Here is a 21,011-nt window from a genome sequence, read left to right as displayed (position 1 = left end):
AGTACCCAGCCTCAGCAAGTTACTCAAACATGGATTTTATTAGAAGAGGATTAATGACTGTGCTTGACCTTGCCCTCGCCATATACCGTACTGATGTTAACTTTCCAACTGAAAGAGCTGTCTAGGGATTGGGTTAGTACTGGCTCTTATTTCTTCCTAGCCCAAGAGCCCAATTGTAGTCCTTTGACTGCAACCCTGGCTGAGAGAAGCTACAGACCTAAGATTTTCTTAGTCTGTTCAGTATACCATTGAACCAGCAGTAGAGTTGCTCAAAAAATGCAAATTTACTTTCATAACTAGTAACACAGATCCCAGTCCAATAGTGAGTGAGTGAGAGTTCTGGTTTTAGAACCAATTATGCCCAGAAAAATACACTTGTGGACCAGTTCCACTGATGGCTCATAGAGTAAATGCAATGACTGGTGTGATACTGAGCCATAAAGATCAGGAAGGTCATGGGCTTGATCCCTGGTCTGAATTAGCCGATCGCAGTTGAGTCAAGTATAACCAGAATTGACCTCAGGATCCTGGATGAAGGAAAAGGATTAAAATCAACCAGTGTTTGCAATATCCAAGGACATGAGTGTCTCTGTTAAGAGCATGATTTAGCTTCAATGTTGAAGCCCCTAAAATGAACTAGCTGAGTGACATTCATTGTCCAGGCTCGCACATGAAGATTGGCCAGCTGGCTAGGGTCTCGGAGAGCTGTTGATGCCCATAGAACTATATGCCAGCATGAGTTGCTGTCTTAAAATAAAGGAGGTCAATCAGAAAGAAAGACAGAAAGCTCTATGGTAGCTTATTATTGGAGTTCTATTTACAGCAGGATTCTTAACCCAGACAAGCTGAAATTTACTTCTGCTCCAAGTGTTTTACTTAGAATAAATTTATGATGACGAGTCTTAAAATAATTGGCAATCAAATGGAAATGAAGCTTGATTTATTAGTTTACAGAAGTGGCTGTGCTTGATCCTTGCACCTGTGCCTTTACCCTCCCCACCCAAAAGGAAATTGTCGAAGTTTGTCTGTCATTTATGCCACAACTCTACATTCAGTTAGCCAGTAAAACAGTATAGCATGGTTGCAATTGGTCAGCTTATAGGAAGTTCATCTGCCCAATGCAGGGGTTGTCCTTCGGAGTTCCTCTTCAGGAGATTGGAGTGCTCGGTTATAACAAAGTACTCCTATGTAGTATCTGAAATAAATGGCTTGGTTTTTAATAGGACTGTCAACATTAAGGCGGAAAAATTTGTTAGGGCCCATTATTGGTAGTTCAATCAGCAATTATCCCGCGCCCCATGGCCCCTGCACAGTACTCACCTGCAAGCTGCATTCAAATCCAGGCCTTGCATGTCGATTCAAAGCAATTTGCACTTTTCACCAGCAGGGGGAGTTAAAATCTCTTAAAGAGAGGATGTCTCTTAAAATCTCTTAAAGGTAGAAGGTACCTGTTATTTGCTAAAAATAACAATCTGCTGTCTGCATGAAGTCTGAATGGAAATCAGACATCACACACGTAAAATACAGATGCAGGTCCCGTCCCTATATTTACACACTATTCAATGTTTTAACATAACTCATCAAAGTTTGCGCACTACTAAATCCCACATCCTCCAATCTGCATGCCAGACCTCACCAATCTGCTGATCTGAGTTTGTACCAGGCCTGCGAGAATATGTGCACCAAGGTTCTCTAATGATGCACTAGAGACCTTGGTGCAAGAGGTGGGCAGAAGAAAGGACATCCTATATCCACAGGCAGGGGCGGGGGAGGCCCTCCAGACATATGCCCAAAAGGCGGTGGAGGACGAAGTCAATGCCAGGTGCATAGCATCACGAACATGGAGGCAGTGCAGGAAGAAGTTCAATGCTTTGACAGGAGTGGTCGAGGTGAGTGAGGTCAACTGTCAAGTGGCGTCTCCTACCAACTGCACCACTAGCCGCATCCATTGCTCCATGCACTATACCCGCCGCCCCCCCATCACCCACATACCAACAAACACTTTCCATTAGTACTCAACTCTGCCAATCAGATGCTTCCTCTTACCCTTACACATTACCACTGTTTAAAGCCGCCCACCCACAACTCTCAGGTCTCACACACACTGACAGCTATTTAACCATGACAGGCACATCACCCAGACACACGTCCCACTTCCTTGCAGAAGTTGGCGCATATCAGGTGGCAGCAAGTGGCAGTGACATTTAGCCCCTGGAGCCTGTTCCGCCATTCAATGAGATCACGACGGACCTGTGACCTAACTCCATATACCCGCCTTAACCGCATATCCCTTAACACCCTTGGTTCACAGAAATCTATCAATCTCAGAATTAGAATTCACAACTGAGTTAGCATCAACTGCCGTCTGCAGAAGAGCGTTCCAAATTTCTCTCACCCTTTGCGTGTAGCAGCGTTTTCTAAATTCACTCCTGCACGTCCAGGCTCTAAATGTTAGGCTATATCTCCGCGACCCAGTATTCAAGTATAGGAGACCTCAAAAAACAGTTACAAATGTCTCGGCAGCCAGAAACAATAATCCAGCCACTATCTTGTAAAGGGACCATGCAGGATTTAGATAGCGCAGGTGGGGGGTCCTCCAGGCACTCTAAGGCACGTTCAGATGGTCGGAGTTAAGATTGTGCGTTGAGTTGAGCGTTAAGTGCCAAAATTGTGTCTATCACTTTACATCAACATTGAACACTGATTGGATCCATTTTCTGCTCACTTTACATGCAGCCGGCGTTTGGTATTTGCGCATGCGCTAACTCCTATACCAAAATGACGTCCAGCGTACGTCACATTGGAAACATGCGTGTGCAGCCAACCCATCTTGGCACCTCGAGGCCGCTTAGCGCCGAAACAACAGCCGCTACATGGCCCAATTTAGCACCCCAAGAGTCCTAGTGACTGCACAATGAAACCTGGTTCTGGTGTCATATAACAATGCATTTATAAAATGTTAAATTGTTTAAAGAACAGGGGGTGTTAGTACATGTTCCCGGTCCTATTAAAAGTCAGTACATGTTTCCGGGGCCATTAAATGTTGGGACAATGAATAGAATTGAATCTCATAGGAAAAATATTTTAACCAATTGTTGACTATTGGTGGTACAGTTAATTGAGCGCTGATATGTAGTACCATGGAGTGGCTAGATGTTGGTTTCAATCTGCAGGCTTGAGTATATTAGTGTGAGAAAGCAGTGAATGGTGGTCAGGCCCAGGGGATTTGGGCGGGAGGGGTGGGTAAGAGTCTTGCCCTAGTTACGCCAGCTATTGGCTTGAAGTAAAATTGTTCTAATCTCAAGTCCAATAAAGCACTTCTACTCATTTTATTTCTATGGGGTAAAGTGCTTATGCTTCAATCCCAAATTGGTCAATAGCCAAATTTTAATTTTTAGAATCTTGACAGCTCTTAGCTTTATGCATTAAAGTGCGATCATTCAATTTGCATGCTCAAGTGGATTGTACAATTCTTTTGTAACTGTACAAGAAGAGGAGTAGTGGTCAGAAGTGATGACATTTAGCTTGTAATGCAGACAGTTCGAAATTAGATCTGCTAAAGTGCTAGATAAACTCAGGAGACTTGAGTAGCTTGGTCACATGATAACCCCCCTGGAATAACATGTTCCAGAGGAGGCCGCCGGGAGATAAAATTAGCACTTTAGACCACAGCAGTTTTCCCTCAAGGCCAACAGTGCATTCATTTTTCTCAGAGAAGTCTCAAAAGAGGTTGAAGAGGGAGGCGTGAGCAAGTCGTGGTGAAAATTCAGTTTTTCAATCACTGCGCTAATAAAAGCAATTTGTCAATTACCGCCTCAAGGGAATTTGATGAATTGGCACTTTGAGTGAATGCAATGCACTTCTCATTTTGCATTGCAGACTGTTTTCAAATTACTGACACATACTAGGAAATGGAGGACCACAGAAGCAAGGTTTCTTGTTGCCGCTACTGTGGAACAACATGCTGACATGTTTCACCAGCACAAGCTGGAATGACGCCAATAAATTGATTTAACTGAATTATGCATTGTTCTGCTTTTATTAGGTTTAGTAGATGTTTCTTGGATTGTATGGCAGTACAGTATGATCCTTTTATTGTGCATAGAATTTTTCTCCAGTCAACTTAAGTTTTTCTTTCTTCCTCCTTTTCTTCCTGCCCTGTCCCTCCCCCAGCCTCTTATTTGGCATACTCTCTCTGAATGCAAGTAGGTGACCTGTACCCTGGTTACAGCCTGAGCTACTTTTTAAACCCAATTGCAAAACGTGCAGTTATGCTTCTACGGCGAATAAATTTCTGCTTCACAACAATGCAGAAGTGACAGTATAGTTCTGGAGTCAGATCCCAATCAGACAGGAATCCAGTGTATAAAATCTCATTGGGTATGGCAGTGCAGTGTTCAGCTGTAAGAAGTACTTCACGTTGGTCATTTTCCTAGGCACTTAATAAACTGAAGCAGAGCTGTGTATTTTTTTTTTAAATATGGAAGTCTCACCTACATTCTCAAAACATTCAGAATTTTTACCATCTGGGACCAGGGTTCTGCTTTTGGATGCAGGCGTGTGCTTTAGATCAACAATAAGAGGGTGGTTGTAGAGGGTTGTTTTTCAAACTGGATGCCTGTGTCCAGCGGTGTGCCTCAGGGATCGGTGCTGGGTCCGCTGTTATTTGTTATTTATATTAATGATTTGGATGAGAATTTAAGAGGCATGGTTAGTAAGTTTGCAGATGACACCAAGATTGGTGGCATTGTGGACAGTGAAGAAGGTTATGTAGGATTGCAACGGGATCTTGATAAATTGGGCCAGTGGGCCGATGAATGGCAGATGGAGTTTAATTTAGATAAATGTGAGGTGATGCATTTTGGTAGATCGAATCGGGCCAGGACCTACTCCGTTAATGGTAGGGCGTTGGGGAGAGTTATAGAACAGAGAGATCTAGGAGTACAGGTTCATAGCTCCTTGAAAGTGGAGTCACAGGTGGATAGGGTGGTGAAGAAGGCATTCAGCATGCTTGGTTTCATTGGTCAGAACATTGAATACAGGAGTTGGGATGTCTTGTTGAAGTTGTACAGGGCATTGGTGAGGCCACACTTGGAGTACTGTGTACAGTTCTGGTCACCCTATTATAGAAAGGATATTATTAAACTAGAAAGAGTGCAGAAAAGATTTACTAGGATGCTACCGGGACTTGATGGTTTGACTTATAGGGAGAGGTTAGATAGACTGAGACTTTTTTCCCTGGAGAGTAGGAGGTTAAGGGGTGATCTTATAGAAGTCTATAAAATAATGAGGGGCATAGATAAGGTAGATAGTCAAAATCTTTTCCCCAAAGGTAGGGGAGTCTATAACGAGGGGGCATAGATTTAAGGTGAGAGGGGAGAGATACAAAAGGGTCCAGAGGGGAAATTTTTTCACTCAAAGGGTGGTGAGTGTCTGGAACGAGCTGCCAGAGGCAGTAGTAGAGGCGGGTACAATTTTGTCTTTTAAAAAGCATTTGGACAGTTACATGGGTAGGATGGGTATAGAGGGATATGGGTCAAGTGCAGGAAATTGGGACTAGCTTAGTGGTATAAACTGGGCGACATTGACATGTTGGGCCGAAGGGCCTGTTTCCATGTTGTAACTTCTATGATTCTATGATAACTTGCATTTATATGGCGCCTTTAACGTAGTAAAACGTCCCAAGATGCTTCACAGGAGCGATTATCAAACAAAATTTGACATCGAGCCACATAAGGAGATTAGGACAGGTGACTAAAAGTTTGGTCAAAGAGGTAGGTTTTAAGGAGCGTCTTAAAAAAGGAGAGGAGCGAGAGGTAGAGAGGCAGAGAGATTTAGGGAAGGCACGGCTGCCAATGGTGGAGCGATTAAAATCAGGGATGCGCAAGAGGCCAGAATTGGAGGAGCGCAGAGATCTGGGAGGGATATAGGGCTGGAGGATACAGAGATAGGGAGGGGCGAGGTCATGGAGGTATTTGAAAATAAGAATGAGCATTTTAAAATCAAAGCTTTGCCAGACAAGAACATCTTGAGGTCATGAAAGGTGTTATACAAGTGCAAGTTCGTTCTTTCTTCTTCCACTTGCACAGAGGTCTCTCCAGACACTCAATAAGATTCACTGCTAGGAACATAGCAACAGGAGTCGGCCATTCAGAGCCTCGTGCCTGCTCCGCCATTTGATAAGATCATGGCTGATCTGTGATCTAACTCCATATACCTGCCTTTGGCCCATATCCCTTAACACCTTTGGTTGACAAAAAGCTATCTCTCAGATTTAAATTTAGCAATTGAGCTAGTATCAATTGCGTTTGCGGAAGAGAGTTCCAAACTTCTACCACCCTTTGTGTGTAGAAATGTTTTCTAATCTCACTCCTGAAAGGTCCGGCTCTAATTTTTAGACTTTGCCCCCAAATCCTAGAATCCCCAACCAGCAGAAATAGTTTCTCTCTATCCACCCTATCTGTTCCCCTTAATATCTTATAAACTTCAATCAGATCACCCCTTAACCTTCGAAACTCCAGAGAATACAACCTCAATTTGTGTAATCTCTCCTCGTAACTTAACCCTTGAAGTCTGGGCATCATTCTAGTAAACCCATGCTGCACTCCCTCCAAGGCCAATACGTCCTTCCGAAGATGCGGTGCCCAGAACGGCTCACAGTATCCCAGGTGCGGTCTAACCAGGGTCTCTCCATTCTTAAAAAGCAGAGTGACATGTGCAATTTTCCAATCTAGATGGACAGTTCCTGAATCTAGAGAACTTTGAAAGATTATAGTTAAGGCATCTGCAATGTGCTCACCTACTTCCTTTAAAACCCTAAGATAGAAACCATCTGGTCCTGGGGATTTGTCACTCTTTAGTGCTATTATTTTCTTCATTACTGTTGCTTTACTTATATTAATTTTATCAAGTCCCCGATTCAATATTAGTTTGCTTGGGATTTCCGGCATGCCATCTTCTTTTTCTACTGTAAATACTGAGGCAAAGTAATTGTTCAACATGTCCGCCATTTCCCCATTGTCAATGACGATATCACCACTTTCAGTTTTTAAGAGGCCAACACTGCTCCTGACCACCCTCTTTTCCCTAATGTAACTATAAAAGTTCTTCGTATTGGTTTTGATATCCCTTGCAAGTTTCTTTTCATACTCTCTTTTTGTAGCTCTTACTATCTGTTTTGTGACCCTTTGTTGATCTTTGTATCTTTCCCATTCGCCAGGATCTGTGCCATTTTTTGCCTTTTTGTATGCCCTTTCCTTATGTCTTATACTGTCCCTTACCTCTTCAGTTGTCCATGGCTGTTTTTTTGGCAAGTAGACTTCTTGCCCCTCAGGGGTATAAACCGATTCTGTATCACGTTAAATGTTTCTTTAAACATTTCCCACTGATCATCAGTCGTTTTACCCATTAACAGATTTGCCCAATTTACTGTGCATAGTCTGTCTCATCCCATTGAAGTCAGCCTTACCCAAGTCTAGAATCTTAGCAGCTGATTCACTTTTTTCCCTTTCAAACACTACATTGAACTCAATCATGTCATGATCGCTATTGGATAGATGTTCACGCACAGTTAAGCTGTTTACTAAATCTAGTGTGGCTTGCCCCCTTGTCGCCCCTAGGACATACTGCTGTAGAAAACTATCCCGGACACACTCAAGAAATTCACTACCTTTTTGACAGTTGCTGCTTTTCCCAATCTATGTGAAGGTTAAAGTCCCCCATTAAGACCACTATGCCTTTGTTACACGCTTGTCTAATCTCTGCATTTATACAATCTAGCACTTCAGAGCTGCTGCCTGGGGTCCTATACACAACTCCCACTATAGTCTTAGATCCTTTCCTATTTCTCAATTCAACCCATAAGGTCTCTGTTGGCTGCTTACCTCTCGTTTATATCCTCCTTTATCATTGAAGTGATTTCATCTCTAATCACTAAGGCTACTCCTCCCCCTCTTCCATTTTCCCTATCTCTCCTGTAGACCTTATAACCCGGTATATTTAGTTCCCAATCCTGACTATCCTGCAGCTGACAGTAACACAGGTGTTTCAGGCTACAAATTGTACTTACTGGTCTAACTAGTGGTACAGTGTAACTACAGCCTAGTAGGTGTAGGTGTGCATGTACCATTTTTTGCCTCCCTCAAAATTTTACACCCTGCCTTAACTTGGTACGACTCCTAGATACACTGAAGGCCAATAAATGCACTGTAGGGGTGAGCCATGGTAGATCAGTATGCTCTTTATCAATACACATACTACTTATTTTTCTTTTTGTTTTAATTTGAAATGGTCTATTTACAAAGAGATCTGTATATAAACTGCAATGCAATACAGATTTACAACTGGCTTCCAAGTCCAACATGTGTTGTAATGTTGCAAATTTCAGAGCACATCACATGTAAATGCACTACAAGGAGCAACGAGGCAAGAGGTTCAAGAAACCATGAGAAATGGGGGAGGGAATAAATAAGGGAAATACACAAAATGAAGAAAAAATTCCAACTTGGTTAGCATAATCTAAAGTTCATATAGTTGAAAGAAAGAACTTGCATTTATATAGTGCCTTTCACAACCGTAGGAGGTCCCAAAGCACTTTACAGCCAATGAAGTATTTTTGAAGTGCAGTCACTGTTGTAAAGTAGGAAACTCAGCAGCCAATTTGCACATAGCAAGATCCTACAAACAGCAATGTGATAACGACCAGATAATCTGTTTTAGTGATGTTGATTGAGGGATAAATATTGGCCAGGGCACTGGGGAGAACTCTTGTTCGAAATAATGCTATGGGATCTTTTATGTCTACCTGAGAGGGCAGATGGGTCCGCGGTTCAACATCTAATCTGAAAGACGGCACCTCCCACAGTGCAACACTCCCTCAGTACCGCACTGCGGTATCAGCTTAGATTACATGCTCAAGTCCTAGAGTGGGGCACAACCTTCTGACTCAGAGACAAGAGTGCTACTGTTGAGCCAAGGCTGACACCTTGGATGTTTACCATCTCTCTTTTCATTGGTGTACCTCTGGATATGACCAGACACCTGGCATGTGAGTTGCCAGAAGTATGCCCATATCCTATATTTTGTAGCACTATACCACCTATACAGATCATAAAGAACCCATAAACAGCAGCTGACCAGGCCTACATATTAAACAAACATGTGGCATCAAAACTTTCAACGGTCAAGTCCAAAGCAGCCCTCTCCGTCAGCTCAAAATAAACAAGGAGTAAATGGCAAATACATATTGTGGGGTTCAAAGTTTACATAAGCCACAAGAGATAAGCTCAAAGCCTTCAATAATGTCATCCAAAGCGATGGTGCCAGAGCCTTGAAGCAATTCCTAATCACTGTTGTATAATATAGACAAAATTTACTGGATGTTTCTTTGTAGAGAAAGAGATACAGATGTAGATGGTTTGTGAACAGCGATTTTGAGGCAAGTAGATGTTAGGGCATAACTTAAGTATTACAAAATCTAATTTTCCAGTTCCATAATAGGAAATATGGTACCTTTTATTACAGCAAATCATATTTTATAGCTAAACTTATAGTTTTAGATTCGTAGTCAGTTTCTTCAATTCTTGAATCTCTGGCAGAAACACAATAATATAGCAGCTATTTAAAATCAACAACCCCATAAATCTAAAATTATAAAGAAAAAATTGACTAAAACAATATGTAGCTGAAAAGTATTAAGAAACTTGAAAAGTACATTCAATGAGAAATCCTGACCACCATAAGAAAAATCTAGAATGAAAAAAATGTCAGACCGCCCATCAACCCACTCCATCCAGAGTCCATGTACAATTATTCTATCGCAGAGTTCCCTCCCACACCACCTGCTGATACTCAACGTTAGGGGAATACTAATTTCATTCCCTGCTGAATAAAAAAAAATCAAGCTGTGCTGTTAAATAGCTGTACAACCTTCAATCTGATTTTTCAACACATCAATCCAACACCTTTTTAAAGGCAAAGTGACCCTAATCAACTACCTTCTCTTAAAAGCTTGTCCCACAATCAAATGGATTAGGTCTTCAATTTATTCACTATGGAAATATTGTCCTGCTATTTTATCAGTGTCATGAAAGGGTCAATAAGCAATTTTGGATGTAGTTTTATAGCAGGGACCATTTTAAGCAAAGTACAAATGGTTTTAATTCAATTTACCCTCCCCAAAGCTTCGACTTGGAGTTTCCACAAAAAGAGACTTGACTAAGCAATAGTTCACTGGTCAATTTTAGACACCATAGTACACAAGCTTCTTTTGCTATGGATAGTTGAATGGAATTTAAAATTCACCTCCTGCAGAATGAAAAATAGAATTCAACTTTCAGCTCTCCTGCTCCAGCCAAAAAAACTTAGGAGAACATTGATGTCTAAATTAGAGAGTGTTCTCTTTTGTAACCAATTAAATTAGATTTGATAAAGATCTGATATCATCACTGAACAGTTCTGTAACAAAAATGTGGAGTATTTTTGTCCAAAGTTTGTGGGTCCTGTCCTTATGTTTCTTACCTCAAAGTTTCTTTTTAAAAAAAGTACCACTCTTAAGATGGCTTCCGCAACTAAGATAGTGGGAGAATAGGTTCTATTTCTTTCGTTTTGCACGTAGTATATTAAAAGCAGTTGATTGCTTGTGTGTCTGGGAAAACAAAATTAATAAGCACCCCCAAAGTGCTAGAAGCAACAAATGTGTATCAACGACATAATCCAAATCAGGATAGCCCAAGCATAGACAGCAATTGTTAGACACTACAGATGGCCACTAGCATGCCTTTTTGTATACATTATGGAGCTTGCTGCCCATTCATCAAGTACTTTTGTCTCACAGACTTTCTTCTCAAAAGGCAAGATTGTGTTTAAAAGGAGTACAAGGAATAAACAAAAAGTGCTGGAAGATTATATGTGTCCAAAACTTTAAAGATGCAGACAGACTTGCTGTCCCTTGCCAGCATCTTCTGTTTTTATTACAGATTTATATTATTTGCCTTTTACTTTTATTTATGCTTTTGATATATCAGCTAGTTAACTTTGACTAGCCGCAATAGGTGCAACTCCATAGGTAGGAACACCTACATAATTCCAAGAAAAACTAGCCGGTAGGAATCAGGCAGCCACTCCCTTCCAAGAAGAGTCTGCCTACCTTTTGTTTGAAAAGTCATTCAAAAACGATCACACTGACTGGTTTACCCTTTCATGAACTGGTTCAAAGCTGCTTTGCTATTCTAACTAAGCAACAACTCAGTTACTGCTTTCTGATGTAAAGTACTATCTGTGAATAAACCAGTTTGGTAGTTTTGTCTGCTACAAGACATTGTTTAGTGTGACTGATATTCATAGCCTTCTGAAGTGGCGGGTATGTTCTGGAAATCCTGGTGTGTAATCCAGGGAGAATAAATGGGTTTCATGTTCGTGCAGGGCAAGCTATCCCAGATTACTTTGCACACAAGGTCGCATTTCAGTTCATAGGAAGCACGCGTCTGCCTCTGGAAGTTGGCTTTTGAGTCGGGCATAAGTATCTGGAGAGGCTCATATCATAAGCTTAATATTGCCTTCAGCAACAAAGTTGTTACTCAAGATAAATTCCAGTTCCACCAGTCTCTCTCCACCCCACTAAATCAAATCAGTCTTGTATCTGAAAAATGTAGTAGCTCCATTAACGTTTCAAAAAAATTCAGGATTTACAAGCACTCCCTCATCCCCTCCCCCACTAATCTCTAAAGACACTCCTCAAAAGCTGCATATATCTGGTTGAATAATCTCCTGTCAGCTAATTTAGTAGCAGATCTAACCATGATTATCTTACCTAGCAGCATTGCTGCAACAGTGTTGGTTACTGGCGTGCATGCCACTATCAAACATTCAGCCATTAGAATGGCAGAAAGTACCAACTTTCTAATGCAACCTGAAATGCAGAAATCCAGCAGATACCACAATATCTGGAACTATTCCCACTACAACCTGGGGCAAAAGTTTTTTTCAGAACACTATTTTTGCAGCATTTTACTGAATATGCATCAGTGAATCTCCTTCGCCACAGCTCTAAAGCTGGTAATTAGCACCCTGCCTCATGTCATCTCAATTTACCCCTTGTAGGACTTTTCAGCTGTTGGAAGAAAAGCAGGCCTTCTGTTTTACCATCCTAATTTTTGAACTGCGTCGTCATATTTTAGCATCCCAAACAGTATAAGAAAATATGGTTTGAGCAACTTTTTTTTTAAAAAAAGCACAACTCAGCGTCAACAGCAATGTCCTGCCCCACCACAGTTGAGTAGTCTTGCAACACCCACTGTCCAGGCTCTTGCATAAAAAGCAGCACTTGAACGATACACCATAAACTACCAGTACCCATGAGTCACAGTCGAACATGAGTCATCATTTTCAAAAGACATGTGGGAGGAAAGAAGAGGAAAAGGGAACACTGATGGAAATTGACATGATTGACAGTTTTTTTTTAAAAGTTTATAAAACTTGGAAAAGGAGAGCTCTATAGGTATAAACACTGTAAATGCAGATACGTGAATCATGGTTTTCCGCTTGACTGGGACAGAAGAAACAAGCTGCGCTCTCACTCAGTCCATGCACTTACAGAACTTCAAGTGGGGGTAGATCACTTGATATCAACCATGATCCAGAACACTTGTCAAACTTCCCCTCCTTAGCCAAGAGGTTTTACAGCCAATTGTAGAACCCCAATGCCACCCCAGGACAAACCAGGGATCAAATCTGGATGCTACTTGGTCTGTACAGCTCATCTATTTACTGGATACATTCACTATACTATCAGGAGCTCTTAGAAATCATATTTCTCCAAGTTAATAATGAGGATTAAATTTCTCATCATATGCATGAGCTTTTCAAATCAAGCTGCTTTTTTTGATCAACTCAGAACATCCCACAGACTGAATTCTGGTAACCAGCTGCAGATCATCTCAAAACAAAGCTGCAACCATTATGTCATAACCCTTCATTTTTAAATCAACTACATGGCGTGTCCTAGCCAAAATTTATCAAAATCCTATACTGACCATTTAAAAAATAAAACTGTATGTGAAGTCTATATACACACACAGGAGTTCTTTCGCGACTGTAGTCCTGTCTCCAGGGCTCAGACAACTACCATAAACTGCTCCAGCTTTGGTTTTGTGGTTTAGGAGCATATCCTAAGATAACTGCCTTGTAGTCATTTCTGTCCTTACTAGATATCCACAGGCGTACTTTCCAGCAAAGGTCAGTGGATAGACATCAGGAGGAACCCTGGTTTATTCCTTGCCTTCGCCAAAAAGGTGCTGAAGCCATAGCCAACCCCCAGCTGAAGTCAGCTCAAATCAGGAATCTAAACTAGGGTTTTCCTGGTCCATGTGGCTCAGTATCGCACTAGTCTATTTACCCACATCATTCCTCCTCCTCCTCCTCCTACTTCTGTTCACTTTTTTTTTTAAATTTAATATGGTGAATGCTGCCAACTTCAGAGGGAAACCAGCTTGGTGCAGCTAAAAAGCTTGAAAATATGAGGGGGCATCTTCAATAAATAAAGGGTATTTTAACAACCTGGTCATTTCAACTATTTCAGTTTCCTCAGAGTCAGAAAATCCAACTAACCCCTCCCTTGTTTCAGCCAAAAAATACATCAGAATGTCAATTAAATCATAACTCTTTCTGAATGGTTTGATCTTTTTAAAAAAATAATAGCACTGGTGGGCAAGATTCCATCTTTCAATGTTGGTTTTAATTTTCCATGTGAAATGCTACAGTGGAGACGTAATGTGAACTGGAATTTTGAAGTTTGAAACCAATGGATGACAGTCTAAATTCCAACTGGTTTTGATCAGAATGAAGTCTGTACAAGTAGATCTGAAAGAACATGGAATAGATGGCCACAAAACCAAAGACACAGACAAATTAGCGACCAATGATAACTCTGAACAAACTACAGAACACACATGACCGTGCAAATTACAATACTAAGCACAATATCCATTCCATCCTGGTGTAAAGGCACAATAAGCGATAATGAAGGAATCCAATTCTGTTGGAAATTTTGATAGAATAAAAATATTGTTTGTTTACTTTTAGAATCTTCAGTCACTATGCTACCACAACGAAGATCAGAGACTCCAGACTGATAGTAGCCTGTAGTTTTAGTCACACCCTTCTGGCTAGCAGTCAACTAGCTTTCAGAGGAAAAAAAATTGATCATCATAGACTATTTTATGTTTCTTTCCCAATCATGAGGGGACATGGAATCAGAAAAGACCATTTGGCCATTGTCTATTCGTTCCACAGACCATGAACCTAACAGGCTGTAACCCACCCACAAGACCCAAGGAAAAGCTCTAGATGAGTATTCTATGATTCCAATATGTAATCAAGCAAAATCCCATAACATCCATCCATTTCAACATTCCCAATTGTAAACAATTTTACAACACCAAGTTATAGTCCAGCAATTTTATTTTAAATTCACAAGCTTTTGGAGGCTTCCTCCTTCGTCAGGTGAACGATGTGAAAATGACGAAGGAGGAAGCCTCCGAAAGCTTGTGAATTTAAAATAAAATTGCTGGACTATAACTTGGTGTTGTAAAATTGTTTACAATTGTCAACCCCAGTCCATCACCGGCATCTCCACATCAACATTCCCAATGCCCACCTTCTGAAGTTGGAGTTTCTCCTCTTGGTTGCAGCATTTTGAAATTCCCAGGACTGAACAATTGGTTAAAAAATACCTGCTGATTACTGGAAAAAGGCTGCTCCTTCAGCAGTCCATATGAACCAGTGGGAGGGGAGACAGTCTTTTACAATTCTCCAGGCCCACAATGTTCAAAATGCTACATTCAACAAAAGAAACTTAAGTGCACAAACACGCAAATAGAAAATAACTCGCCTAGGGCTTCAAAGACCAGATAAGAGGAACTCAGAGGCCAGATCTAGCCCTAGGCTGTGGAGACTAGAAAAATCCCAGAGATTAGCAATCGACATCCACCCCCAGCATTCAAACAGTCTGGGAAAGTTAGTCAAGTGTTGAAATGGCAGCAAAAGTAAAATCAGCATATGAAAAATATCAAACCCAAGTTTTCAAAAGTCAAGGACTACACAGTAATATATAAAAACAGAAAGTAGCTCTACTGCAAGATTCACCTGACTGTCTTTACATTCTTACCTTTTGTTCACCGGTTTCTCATCCTTTTCATATGGTTTCACAAACCACTTCCCAATCCGCACAAAGTTTCTGTTTAACAAGCACCTTTCAGTAACAAAAGAAAGGAACACAAGGTCATGGATCAAAGAGCACTTGAATTGCAACACTGGTAAATCTCTACAATTCACTGCAAACGTACAAACTAATTTAAAGCAACTTTACTAGAAAGTAAAAACACAAGGAATTAGAATTTCTGATCCTGTTTGGAGGTGGGCTCCTGCTCAACATGCCGATTTTACCACACAGACACAGTGAGCAAAGGCCCAGCCATTCCACACAGGGAGGGAGTTGGGAAGGCCAAAAATATATATTTAATCCAAGCTATTCTCATGCACTTTCAAGTGATCAGCTTTAAACTGAATGGCAGATTCCTTGGAATAGTTCAACCATCTGTCATAGAATCATAGAAAATGTACGGCACAGAAGGAGGCCGTTCGGCCCATCGTGTCCGTGCCGGCTGAGAAACATGCCACCCAGCCTAATCACTTTCCCACATTTGGTCCATAGCCCTGCAGGTCACGGCTCTTCAGGTGCACATCCAGACTTTTTTTTTAAAAATGAGTTGAGGGTTTCTGCCTCTACTGCCCTCTCAGGCAGTGAGTTCCAGACCCCCACCACCCTCTGGGTGAAAACATTTTTCCTCATTTCCGCTCTAATCCTTCTACCGATCACTTTAAATTTATGCCCCCTTGTTATTGACCCCACTGCTAAGGGAAATAGGTCCTTCCTATCCATTCTATTTAGGCCCCTCATAATTTTGTAGACCTCAATCAAATCACCCCTCAGCCTCCTCTGTTCCAAGGAAAACAACCCCAGCCTATCCAATCTGACATTATAGCTAAAATTCTCCAGTCCTGGCAACATCCTCATAAATCTCCTCTGCACCCTCTCTAGTGCAATTACATCCTTCCTGTAATGTGGTGACCAGAACTGTGCACAGTACTCAAGCTGTGGCCTAACTAGTGTTTTATACAGTTCCAGCGTAACATCCCTTTTATATTCTATGCCTCGGCTGATAAAGGAAAGCATTCCATATGCCTTCTTAACCACCTTATCTACTTGTCCTGCTACCTTCATGGATTTGTGGACATGCACTCCAAGGTCCCTCACTTCCTCTACACCTCTCAGTATCCTCCCATTTATCGTGTATTCGCTTGCCTTGTTTGCTCTCCCCAAATGCATTACCTCATACTTCTCCGGATTGAACTCCATTTGCCACTTTTCTGCCCATCTGACCAGTCCATAGATTTCTTCCTGCAGTCTACAGCTTTCCTCCTCACTATCAACCACACGGCCTATCTTTGTGTCATCCACAAATTTCTTAGTCATGCCCTCTATGTTTAAGTCCAAATCGTTAATGTATACCACAAAAAGCAAAGGAGAGACCCAAGTGAGAAAAAAAATTAAGGAAATGCTGCAAAAAAGTGACTGAAAAGTTATTCAAAATTCGCTGCAGTAGCCCTTCTACTGACAATCCCTCTTCAAAATTAAGTCAAACACAAATGTTACTTCTGTAACTGATTTTGAAACCCAGGAGGGGATCACTAAAGTGTCTGCACAAAATGCACTGAAAACCTGTCAAGAACATTTGCATTCAGGTCTACTGGCTTATTGTTTTTCCAACTTTCCAGAAACGTAATTTTTACAAGTCTCTTACATGTACAGTGTATCTTAGTAGAGACCACGGTGTAGGCACACTGCCAAAGATCATCAATATACCATACAGCAAAGTTCAAAAGGTTGTGTAGACTGAAGTAGCAGAATTGGGTTGGCTAGAGGGTGATTGTGGTCATTGTGGTCATTTGTGCCCTTTACTGGAACTATCTATAAGTTGGGTTAGTTACTACTATTTTTTGATTTGGTATTTATCAGAGAAGCATGGGATCTACTGATGTCTATGGTTGGTAGTAGGGTAGGAATGAGACAAGATCTTGAGTAATTTTAGCTTCATTCTCTCAAATCAAGCCAAGTTATCTTCCAGAGCACTTCACTCCACATTAGATGGATTTTTCTTTTTTTTGTGGGGGGGGGGGGGGGGGTGCACAGGAGAATGCAAGATGGCTGGAGCCCATCTGTGTCATTTTAGCAGTTACGCCTTCAAGCTGCACTGTGGAACAAAGCCAACACCTTGGGACAGCACACGGCATTGAAAACAAAACAAGAGGAAAAACTGACACTGCCAACATTCCTCAGAAAATCTGCGCCTTTTTCTTGTTACACCTGCTCTTGCTACAAAGCTTAGAAGAATTTTCTACAAGTAACATGGTGGCATGCCATATTAAAAACATGCTGTGTCAGAGAGGGAGCACACAGGTTGTTCATATCAGCAATTTCCCAAGTGGCAAATCCCTCTTTTAAATACACCATTGGGACCAAAAACTGCAGAAAGGCAAAAGAAAGAAGTTTTAATCAGGGGGAAAATCATTTCAGGCTGCACTTGCAGAGTAGAGACTGATTGTCTATGAGCAGTGTCGGGTGAAAATAACTTGTCAAAAATTAATTGAAGGCCCTGATGCTAAATCCACAATTTGGACAATTTTTGAACTTGCTGTTTATAGTTACCTCTAACCACTGGAACTGGCACAATATACAGTACATATACTTGACTGAAGGCAGAATATAAATAGCAGCAGTTAATTTGCAATAGCATTCAAAGTTATGACATAAGCAACCAAAGTAATTTCAACCAAGGCTTGACATTAATCAGCTGGCCATGGAGACAACACAGTGTCTCTGCATTCTATTAGAAACAGCAGATATGCCTATTTAAAAAAAAATAAACTTGCAAGAAGACAAGGCTAAACAAGTAACTCACTGAACAAAACTGTTAATCCACTTCGGGGTTCTTCATAGGACCATTCAGCAGACCATTCAGCCCCTAGAGCCTGTTCAACCATTCAATGAGATCTTGGCTGATCTGTATTCTAGCTCCATCTACCTGCCTTGGCTCCATATCCTTTAATACTCCTGGCTAGCAAAAATCTATCAATCTCAGATTTCAAATTATTAATTAAACTAGCATCTATTGCTTTTTGTGGGCGAGTATTCCATACTTCTACTACCCTTTGTGTGAAGAAGTGTTTCCGAACCTCTCTCCTGGATGGCCTGGCTGATTTTAAGGTTACATCCCCTTGTCCTAGACTCCTCCACCAGCGGAAAAAGTTTCTCTCTATCTACCCTATCAATTCCTTTCAAAAATCCTAAAAACCTCAATCAATCACCCCTTAACCTTCCATATTCCAGGAAATTAAGCCTAGTTTATGTAATCTCTCCTCATAATCTAATCCTTGGAGCCTGGTAACATTCTGGTGAATCTGCACTGCCAATATATCCCTTTCTACGGTGCGGTGCCCAGAACTGTACACAATACTCCAGATGTGGTCTAACCAGGGCTTTGTATAGCTGTAGCAAAACTTCCTCCCCTTTAGATTCTAGCCCTCTAGATATAAAAGGCTAACATTCCATTAGTCTTTTTGATAATTTTTTGTACCTGACTACTATTTTTATTGGTCCCTCCAGCCTTTCCTGAAGGGGATGGCTCAGACCGCAGTGAAGGTCTTTATGCATGTGCAAGTGGGAGGCATCAGAGCAGAGTCCAATCCTGTCCTCGCCTGCTGTCCACATTCTTACCAGCAGGAGTAACTGGATAATATGAGTGAGCAGGTTATTGGTGAGTAAGTGCCGCTTGATAGCACTGTCGACGACACCTTCCATCACTTTGCTGATGATTGAAAGTAGACTGATGGGGCAGTAATTGGCCGGATTGGATTTGTCCTGCTTTTTGTGGACAGGACATACCTGGGCAATTTTCCACATTGTCGGGTAGATGCAAGTGTTGTAGCTGTACTGGAACAGCTCGGCTAGAGGCGTGGATAGTTCTGGAGCACAAGTCTGCAGCACTATAGCCGGGAAGTTGTCAGGGCCCATCGCCTTTGCTGTATCCAGTGCACTCAGCCGTTTCTTGATATCACGTGGAGTGAATCGAATTGGCTGAAGACTGGCTTTTGTGATGGTGGGGATATCGGGAGGAGGCCGAGATGGATCATCCACTCGGCACTTCTGGCTGAAGATGGTTGCAAACGCTTCAGCCTTGTCTTTTGCACTCATGTGCTGGACTCCGCCATCATTGAGGATGGGGATGTTTGCAGAGCCTCCTCCTCCCGTTAGTTGTTTAATTGTCCACCACCATTCACAACTGGATGTGGCAGGACTGCAGAACTTCCGTTGGTTGTGGAATTGCTTAGCTCTGTCTATAGCATGTTGCTTCCGCTGTTTAGCATGCATGTAGTCCTGAGTTGTAGCTTCACCAGGTTGGCACCTCATTTTTCGGTACGCCTGGTGCTGCTCCTGGCATGCTCTTCTACACTCCTCATTGAACCAGGGTTGATCCCTGGCTTGTTGGTAATGGTCGAGTGAGGAACATGCCGGACCATGAGGTTACAGATTGCGCTGCTGCTGATGGCCCACAGCGCCTCATGGAGGCCCAGTTTTGAGCTGCTAGATCTGTTCTGAATCTATCCCATTTAGCACAGTGGTAGTGCCACACAACACGTTGGACGGTGTCCTCAGTGCGAAGACAGGACTTCGTCTCCACGAGGACTGTGTGGTGGTCACTCCTACCAATACTGTCATGGACAGATGCATTTGCAACAGGTAGATTGGTGAGGACGACGTCAAGCAAGCTTTTCCCTCGTGTTGGTTCGTTCACCACCTGCCGCGGGCCCAGTCTGGCAGCTTTGTCCTTCAGGACTCGGCCAGCTCGGTCAGTAGCAGTGCTACCGAGTCACTCCTGGTGATGGACATTGAAGTCCCCCACCCAGAGTACATTCTGTGCCCTTGCTACCCTCAGCGCTTCCTCCAAGTGGTGTTCAACCTGGAGGAAGACTGATTCATCGGCTGAGGGAGGGCGGTAGGTGGTAATCAGCAGGAGGTTTCCTTGCCCATGTTTGACCTGATGCCATGAGATTTAATGGGGTCCAGATTCAATGTTGAGGACTCCCAGGGCCACTACCTCCTGACTGTATCTCAATGTACCGCCACCTCTGATGGATATGTCCTGCCAGTGGGACAGGACATACCAGGGATGGTGATGGAAGAGGCTGGGACTTTGGCTGAAAGGTATGATTCGGAGTATGGCTATGTCAGGCTGTTGCTTGACTAGTCTGTGGGACAGCTCTCCTAATTCGGGCACAAGTCCCCAGATGTTCATGAGGAGGACTTTGCAGGGTTGACTGAGCTTGGTTTGCCTTTGTCGTGTCCGGTGCCTAGTGGTCCGTTCTGTTTTATTCTTATGATGACTTTTTTTTAAGCGAGATTTTACAACTGAGTGGCTTGCTAGGCCATTTCAGAGGGCAATTAAGAATCAACCACATTGCTGTGGGTCTGGAGTCACATATAGGCCAGACCGGGTAAGGGCGGCAGGTTTCCTTCCCTAAAGGACATTTGTGAACCAGATGGGTTTTTACGACAATCCGGTAGTTTCATGGCCACCATTACTGATACTAGTATTTTAATTCCAGATTTTATTTAATTAATTGAATTTAATTAATTGAATTTAAATTCCCCAGCTGCCGTGGGGGGATTTGAACTCATGACTCCAGATTATTAGTCCAGGCCTCTGGATTACTAGTCCAGTAACATAACCACTATGCTACCGTACCCAGTGACTCCCGATGCTTAGTTTGGGTTCCGCCAGGACCACTCGGCTCCAGGCCTCATTACAGCCTTGGTCCAAACATGGACAAAAGAGCTGAATTCCAGAGGTGAGAGTGACAGCCCTTGACATCAAGGCAGCATTTGACCGAGTGTG

The 21,011-nt window shown here is 42.2% G+C and overlaps 1 protein-coding gene across 5 annotated transcripts in view; it reads right to left on the bottom strand.

The window, feature by feature from the left end:
* med13a (mediator complex subunit 13a) overlaps positions 1–21,011 on the bottom strand; it is a 153,158-nt gene that overhangs the window by 75,408 nt on the left and 56,739 nt on the right. For all 5 annotated transcript variants that reach the window (XM_068008495.1, XM_068008496.1, XM_068008494.1 and 2 more), the window contains one exon: positions 15,164–15,247. In XM_068008495.1, the coding sequence (XP_067864596.1) occupies positions 15,164–15,247 (84 nt within the window). The remainder of the gene's footprint in view (positions 1–15,163; positions 15,248–21,011) is intronic.

Source organism: Heptranchias perlo, chromosome 28 (assembly GCF_035084215.1).
Source record: "Heptranchias perlo isolate sHepPer1 chromosome 28, sHepPer1.hap1, whole genome shotgun sequence".
NCBI classification, from domain to species: domain Eukaryota; kingdom Metazoa; phylum Chordata; class Chondrichthyes; order Hexanchiformes; family Hexanchidae; genus Heptranchias; species Heptranchias perlo.
This window is presented reverse-complemented; position numbering and strand designations above follow the sequence as displayed.